This window comes from Buteo buteo, chromosome Z (assembly GCF_964188355.1).
Source record: "Buteo buteo chromosome Z, bButBut1.hap1.1, whole genome shotgun sequence".
Lineage (NCBI taxonomy): Eukaryota > Metazoa > Chordata > Aves > Accipitriformes > Accipitridae > Buteo > Buteo buteo.
Genome location: NC_134204.1, coordinates 42,635,139 through 42,643,806, shown reverse-complemented (window position 1 = coordinate 42,643,806; position 8,668 = coordinate 42,635,139). Strand labels below are relative to the sequence as shown.

Sequence of the window (8,668 nt, the reverse complement as noted above, 5' to 3'; positions counted from 1 at the left end):
GGAAAATCAAATGATACAATGGACTGTTAAAGACTACATTGAGAGCAATGGGGGGTAGGACCTTCAAGCATCAGGATGCTCATTTAGCAAAAGCCACCTGGTTAGTCAACACCAGAGGATCTGCCCATTGAGCTGGCCCTGCCCAATCAAAACTTCCAGTTACTGCAGAAGGGGATAAAGTTCCTGTAGTGTACATAAAAAATATGCTAGGGAAAACAGTCTGGGTTAGTCCTGCCTTGGGCAAAGGCAAATCCATTTGTGGGACTGCTTTCGCTCAAGGACCTGGGTGCGCTTGGTGGGTGATGTGGAAGGATGGGAAGTCCAGTGTGTGCCTCAAGGGGGCTTTATTTTGGGTGAGAATAGCCAATAGATTAAATTGTATGATGTTAATTGCTATATAACCCTGCCACTATGAGTCATCATTATTATCGTTATGTGCTATATCAATGTTATTACAGTAAGAATCACTTAGATTAATGAAGAATGAACTTTGATAAAACCGAGTGAAGTGTAGTAGTGATGGAACCAGGACTGACTTCAGCATGCAACAAGCCAACACTACACACCATCCTCCTGCTGTGCCCAATCTCACCCGCCCGCAGCTCCCCACCAAAGCCCGATCCTGCTCTGCCAACTGAGCAGGCTTCGCACCATCCCTCCTGCCCAGACAGACTGGTATGACAAATGGAGCCCAAAGTCATGGGCTGAATGATATTTCATACCATATTATGTCACACCCAGTATATGAAATGGGGGGGAGTTGGCTGGGGGCACCACGGCTCAGGGATTGGCTGGGCATTGGTCAGCAGGTGGTGAGCAATTGTATTGTGCATCACTTGGTTTGTATATTCTATTATTATTATTATTATCATCTTACTACTACTACTACTACTACTACTACTACTACTACTACTTCTGACCCTTCTTTTTCTGCCCTATTAAACTGTCTTTATCTCAAATCACAAGTTTTACTCTTTTTTTTCCAATTCTCTCCCCCATCCCAGAGGGTGGGGAGGAGTGAGCAAGCAGCTGTGTGGTGCTTAATTGCCGGCTGGGGTTAAACCATGACATACGGAAAATTATGAGTGAGGTATGGAATGAAAATAAGCACAGAGTACTGCAAAGAAAAACCACAATTTCTAAGAAATTTATTAGATCAAGAAAAAAAGATTCAGTAACAAGGCAGATTTGGCTGAATGTTCCTCTTAACTCAGTAGCAAAGGGAGGGGAAAGGAAATGCAACATACAGAAAAGAATTAGAAAGCTTGCCATAAAACATAGGAATTCAAAGCTAGGGAGTACATAAAATGTTAAAGGGAAGTTTAAACACCAACAGGTCTTGAGGATAAGGTGACACTAAAAAGGCAGGTATTTTAAAGTATATTAGAATATATTAGCAATTTTAAAGGTCCTACATGGTTTTACCCAAATGGTAAAACATAAGGATGAAGAAATTACGAAGCAGGCATACCAGATGCTGATATCTGGTATATGTCTGAAGGGAACATAGTGAGGTGCTGTCATGTGAGCATGATTAAATACTTTCTAATCCATTAGTAACTAGGGATAATTGTGACTAATACTGAGCAGGAATGAAAGCAGGCCCAGATAACTTGCAGCCAAAAATTCTGAGGAGTTCTTGTTCTGTTTGATGTGAAATTTTAATAAATCATGAACTCCAAGAGAAATACCAGAAGACTGGAACAGTGCTCCTCTTGTGCTACTATCAGCTGTAGTTTAATTAATTAAACACTGCCATCAGTCAACACAAGTAAACACCCTGATAAATTTTAAAAACTGGTTGCCTGAATGTTACTGAATGCTTTATGATAAACTGTAAACAGGATGAGAAGTGATATAATCATGCTTCTTGTTCCAGCTGTGCCATTGTCATGGTGTGATCCAGTGGAAAAGGATTCAGTGTTCTCTTGCCTTTCAGATAGCAGCAGTGGAGCACAGGGAGTAAAAACAGTCCATCCAAACAGGCTTTTGTAGGAAATGATGATGCATTAATTTTAGTGAAGTTTAGACTACACGATAAAAGATAATATCTAATTGCAAAACTTTATTGTATTTGCCAGCAACAGAAACATGTATTTTTTTCCAAAACATATTTTAATCCAGTACGTTTCTAAGTCTCTCTTTAAACCTGCAATTATTTAACGTGTTTTTATCAGCACTGTAAAATACTCACACCTGACAAAATCTAACGACTGCTGTTAGGCCTCATCACTGTATCAGGAGATGGTGGGTTTAATTCCTCTGCAGATACTGAAACATTTATGTAACATTAATTCTAATTAGTGGTTTTAATAGTAGAATATGGGATTTCTTTCCTCATACAACAGGATTGTGGGCTTGTAGTTAAATGTGCATTAGCTCCTTTAATCCTGCACACCAAAAGCCTTTACAAAACACATTAATAAATCATAGCAGCAGCATGCACGTGTGGAGTTACTCAGGAAAAAATTTCCTGTCATCAAACCTTTAGGATCTAAGAGAGGAGTCTTTCTCTTATCCTTCCGCTTACGAGAATGATAATCTGAAAATTCCTTTGCTTTCTCATTTGCTCATGTTCCTTAATGTCTTTTTTATTTCTCTCATGAGGTAAGGTACACCAGCAGGTTTATTTTACTCTCATAATTTTTTATTTGTTTGTAGTGTTAGGGTAGTGGGTAACTTCACATTGCAAAGATGAGACTAGCCTACCATGCAATTAAATTAGCAAAATTTGGCTACAGTAAGTCTCAGACATCTGTTAGAAAGAAACCTGAGCTGCTGGTGGTGGTGGTGGTTTTCAAAGTATTCCTACCACAAGGACCAGTTTTACCTTTTGAGAATTAGACTCATTTGTGATTTTTATCATATTAATTTTTTACTTTCTAAGTGCTACTTGAACTGGTATCCTTTAATCCAGGCATTTCTGTTGAAGGGTAAGAGTATATTGAAAAATGTGTGCTTGGAAGGTGGTTGAGTCTGGGATATTTTTCACTGTACCAGTATTTGGGGTCATTGAACCTGTCAAACTTGTTTGGGCCAGTAAGAAAGTTTCTCTAAGTCTACTCCTTTTAAGGAGTGCAGCTACTGTGAGTTACTGAGCAATGACATACACAAAGTACACAGAGCAGCAAAGAAAATAAACAAGTCAGCTGGAGTGAAACTTTATCACTGTGTAAAATAACAAAACAAATAGAAACTAAACCACTCACCCTAAAGAGAAAGCCACACATGTTTCTTAGTGCAAAATTGAGTTTATTTTAATCTTCCAGTTTTGAAATATGCCTAACATTTGGGGTCTGTTTCTCTTTGAATCTCTGTATCCTACATAGCTGTTTACTCCTAAGAAAAGTGGATATAAACTACTATAAAATAAAAATCCTGTATCCATTTTTCACAGGTTAAAATGACCATGCTCTTTGAAGGCCCAGAAAAAAACAGATTTCTCATTTTTTCAGTACTTCTTGAGTGAATGACAGCAGGATTTCCAATGCTCTTCTACTGCTGCTCTTGCTCATAGTAGGTAAGAACATATTCTTAGCTAGAAATAGTTAAGAAAAAGTGTATATGTAATTTAATAGTAAAATTGAAATATTACTGGTAGTTAGTATTCTGCCTTGAAGTTCTGTCTTCATACCAACAATACCCAAAAAGCCACTGTCAGCCATCAAAAAAAACTGCTTTTAAAACTAGCAAAACTGAAGTTACTTCCCTCATTGAACCTACATTGATACATTTTTTCTCATGTTTTTTTCGAAACGATGATCTGCCCTGCTTCTGTACTCATTACCTTTTTTTATTCAACCAACTACTTCCATGTAAATCACATAATAAAATACGAAGTTATGAAACATCTACAAGTTCCTTTTACCGTAGCTGTTCTCCAGGTTCCTACCTGTACCCAAACCCACAATATCCACTCTCTTCGTGGTTGTTACGGAACACTGTTTCTTGGTCTTTTTAGTTGGTACCCTACTGATTTGAAGATGATGTTCACTCTTAAGGAAGCATAACAACAATGAAAACCTGATCAGAAGAAAAAAGCAGTATATGATTTTGTGTGCTTTTGCTCTTGAAGAATAACAACGTGCAAGCAGAAGAAAGAGAGAAGCACCTGTAGCTGTTTTACGATTTTGTTACAAGATATTCAATGAAAATGACTTCTGACTGTCCTCCATGAGATCAAACATAACTACCACAACACTTAACAAAAAGGAGTGATTTAAAACTTTTCCCGACTGCATGTAAGGTACTTCTGCCTACCCCTTAGGTTTTGGCAGCCTTCTCATGATTGTTAGGAGTTCGTACGCTTGCATCTGTGGGAGCAAGCACATCTGCTTAATGGTGGATCAGCCAGAGGAGTTAAGGGAAATGTGCTGGGTGCTAACCACTGGTCTAGAAAGACCCACTAAGTCTTAATGTTCTGCACAGCCTCTTGGAATATAACTGTTAATAATGCCTAGAGGCTGCCACAGATAAAAGTGGCTGCCAGGTACTTTAAGAAGTTGGATTTCTCTTGAGCTGCACCAAGAGAGATGTAGCAGCATTTTGGATAAACAAAACCCTCAGGAGCTCAGCAGAAAATATCAATAGCCTTGTGATCTGCACAATTCTGTTGCTGAGCTACAGGATAATAAAACCATAAGCAGTGGAAGTTTATTCAAGAAAGCAACAAGTAAGCTGGAAAAAATAGCACTGGTGATTGAAAGAAAGCTTAAATATATCACATAAGTGTTAGTTCCAGGAATAAATTGCCCAACGGTTTTCCTACATTATACTAGCTTGTTCTTAGATGAAGAAATAGGTGAAATACAGTGTAATACATTGGGAAGAGTTCTTCAGCCTGTTAAAAACTTTACAGGTAGGGAACTCCACAGTCACTGAGAAACTGTTTAGAACTTGACTGCACTAGAGTGCAAAAAAACCCTCATCTAGAAGCCTAGCCCTGCCACCCATAAAAGATGGGAATCTGTGTAGCTTCCCTTTTCCTCTCCCTTCCTTTGGCTGTTGCATTATGATGCTTTTTTGTTGTCATTGTTGTTAAACAATCACTGATGAGGGAATTGGGACTCTCCTCCATTGAAAAAGGAATTTTTATTGATGCTTCTTAAGAGACCTGATGTTATTCTATGGAACCATGGAGGAAAAACTGATATAGTACAATCCTGAAAACTCTTCTGTAGATGCTTATTTTTGCTTTTGAATAATGCTAATAAAGGTAAAAGATATACAGCAAGAATAAATCTGGATTTTGATTTTTTTCCTTGGAGATCCGACCCTAATGTGAGAACAGAGATATGATGTGAATTTTCAAAATTGTTAGTGTGGTGGGAATTGTACTGCTGTGTACACCTTTCCGTAGGTGGCCAAAAAAACCCTGATGCTGACACTTATCTCAAACTGTATGTACTGGTCATCAAATACTATTAGACAAGGCAAATATTTACTTGCACTAGCAATGAATAACATTATTCAGAGAGTAGCCACATTTGAATGAAACTCCAGGATCAGCAAACTCAGAGGATCCCAACTCCTTTAAAACCTACCTGCATTCTTTTTTATGTCAGGGAAGAATTTTAAAAAGTTCCTATCACTAAAAAGTATAAAAATATTTAGCTTTCAAATTATGAAGCAACTGCTTTATAATTAGTTACTCATATATATTTAATTGGTAAAGGTGAAGACAATTGTTTTCCATGGACCTAGAAATACTAAGCTTTGATTTTAAAAGTATTTTACATTCACAATATAAATACACGCAACTGCCTATGAGGAAGAAATCAGCAAATCAACTACTTATGCTTGTTTAAACAAATATTTGCTTATCTTTCTATTTTCTAATGGTTTCACCTATCACCATTGCATAAACTTTGAGTCAAAAGCTTGTTGCTTGTTGTTAAATGCATTTAAAACTCTGCAAGATCAAAAGTTCAAGTATCATTACAAGGTTTGTTTTCTTTAAAATAAAACAATAGAGAAAATAATGATAGGAGGATGACAAAGTAAAGAATCAAACCCTAAGGAAACTTTGAACACATGCACAGAGAAAGCAATGCTGAGAAAAAAAAAACTTTAATAGTTTAATTTTTAATGCATATATGGTGTTATTATAAACCTGAGGATCTAGTTCCTATGCACTAAATGTTTGCTACATATCCCCCCCAAAAAAAACAACCCCCAAAAACAGAAAAAAAGGATTTCTACACCTGAAATAACCTTGAAAAGAGATTTAAGTCATGTGCTGATTTTGCAGACCTTCAAGAGAGTTAGAAGGTTGTAAATATCATATTCTCCACTGTTTGCAAACTTGTAAATGAGTCTCAGACCCTGGGACATGGAGTATGATGTAGTTAGCCGGTGTGTCCTAAAACAGCTATGGAGATGATTCTGCTCAGAGAACAGAAGAGGCTGAACTGAAAAAAATCCTGAAGCCATGGGACTTCTAGCTTGAAGGAGTTCACACCTCTACCACCCTTAGCATAGAGTTGTATTTGTAATTTTAGCACCAGTGACTAGGTAGCCCTTTCTCTTTGGTGCTACCGTACTCAAGCAGCTTGCTTGCAGTTTCATGTCCTCAGAGGAGACGGTGGTAATTGTTCTGTAACAAGTCAGTGCTTTCTCTATTAAGGAAGAGCAAACATGCCTTTTGTAACAATGCTGCTAATTGCTATGTACCTGTACTACCACAGACCTTGAGCTACTTGTAGCAGGCAGAAGCAAAGTAACTGTTGCCTCACCACGGCATGCAGTAGGACGCCGAGGGGGCACCTGAAGCAGCCTTGTGTAAATGCTTCACGGGCGCTCTGAAGGATACTAGTTTTACTGCTGCAGGCATGACTTAGATGTGAAAGATTTTCCAAGACTGTATTCTTTACAAAACGCAAGCCAGTAAGGTAAGTGCTAGAGTCCACTATATAAGCAGAGAGGGAAACACAGCTAATTCCGAAAAAACTCCAAAATGAAAACCAGCCGACACCGACAGCAGGCACGTCCCCCTCCCTTTCACAGCTTCCATCCTTGACGAGGGGCAGAGGTGCTAGGAACGAAAAGCGACAGGAAGCCCCAGGTGACGGGATTTACAGCACCAGCCCCTCGGGTCGCCCCTCTACCCTCCGGCGGCCTCAGAGGGAGGCGAGAGCGGGGCGACAGCGTGCCGCCGGCTGGCGGGCAGCCCCGGCGTGCCGAAGCTCCCTGGTGGCAGCTGGCCTGCCCTTCCCCACCGGCCTCCCGACCTTCCCCGACGGGTGTGTGCAGCCGGTTTGGGGTGGGTGTTTTTTCGTCTTTTTTTTTTTTTTTTTTTTTTAGTTATTGGAGGGGTTTCTGTGTGTGCGCCAGGGTTTTGTTGTTTTAAGCGAGAGGCACCCCCCGCAGAGCCCCTCTCCGCTCCCCAAGCTCCCGGCGCTGCGGGAGGAGGGGAGGATCGTGTCCGCCCCGCCGGAGCAGCGGCCCGGCCGCGCCTGCCGCGTCTTTCACCGGCGGGAGGAGGCGGCACCCGCCCGCCCGCCCGGCTGCCTGCCCCGGCCCCTCCGGCGGCGGGAGGGGAGGCGGCAGCCCCTCGCCTGCCTCGCCTCGCCTCGGCACGCCGCGGGAAAGCCGGGGACGGCTTTCCTCCGCTCCCCTCCGGCGGCGGGAGCCGGGGGCGCCGGGGGCCATGGCCGGCTGCTGCCTGTCCGCCGAGGAGAAGGAGTCGCAGCGCATCAGCGCGGAGATCGAGCGGCAGCTGCGCCGGGACAAGCGGGACGCCCGCCGGGAGCTGAAGCTGCTGCTGCTGGGTGAGTGCGGGCCGCCCCCCGCCCGCCCCGGGGCGGGGAGACAGCTCGTCGCGGCGGGGCTGCTCCGGCGTGGGGGTGTCCTGCCGCTGCAGCCGGCGGCTCGGTCGAAGTTTCTGCCGTCGCTGCCCGGCGTGCGGCCGGGCCGGGGGGGCGCGGCGGGTTTCCGCAGCCCCGCGCGCGTAGGGCTGCTGCCCGGGCGGCTTTTCTTTCGAGAGACACCGAACCGAGCCCGGACGTGCCCAGGCACCGTGAGGAGGCCAGGTGCCGCGGTGCGGCGCCGTGAGGGAAGGATAGCTGCCCGCTCGGGAAGCCGTACTTGACGCGCCTCGGCCCTCACGCGTGGCCGGTCCGGTGGCTGGGCGAGCGCGGTGCGTTTCGGAACCGGTATGCCCAGCACCCTGCGGAAGGCCTCACCTCCCGAGGCGAGGAGCGGGGAGAGGCAGTACCAGCCAGCCCGGCCCAGCCCGCACGCTTCGGTTCGGAGCATCTCTTCTGAGGCACCGTTTCCTGCGTCAACCGCTTGACTTCTTCAGTGAGTGCGGTGTCACTGGTGGTAGTTAGGCGTGGTGGAGGTGTTGGTGAGAGCTCTGGTGCAAATGAAGTTGACAGCTTTAAGCCTTTCCGCCTGTTGCTTGCTCCATGCGGATGCCAGACCCTCCTGCGGCGGAGGTCCTGCTGCTCTGATACCGGCTGGGGGGGGAAACTAAGCTCCCAGCAGGGGCTGAAAGACAACAAGAAACTTGGAACCGAGTTCTATTTTCTGATAGCAAATCTCAAACTAAGGTGAAGCAGCCTCAGTCCAGGAAAGTTTTATGTTTCTGTGGCAGCTGTTTGTGACCAAACGGCTTGATGCAGAAGCTCTCCGGTGTCAGAGGTCCCTGGGGGGAACAGCTTCACTT

The 8,668-nt window shown here is 43.8% G+C and overlaps 1 protein-coding gene across 1 annotated transcript in view; it reads left to right on the top strand.

Annotated features, from left to right (window-relative positions):
* The first annotated feature begins 7,648 nt into the window (after positions 1-7,648).
* The window catches only part of LOC142026980 (guanine nucleotide-binding protein subunit alpha-14), a 91,328-nt gene continuing 90,308 nt past the window's right edge, over positions 7,649-8,668 (top strand). Inside the window, exon 1 of the mRNA XM_075020514.1 lies at positions 7,649-7,769. Coding sequence (XP_074876615.1) covers positions 7,649-7,769 — 121 coding nt within the window. The remainder of the gene's footprint in view (positions 7,770-8,668) is intronic.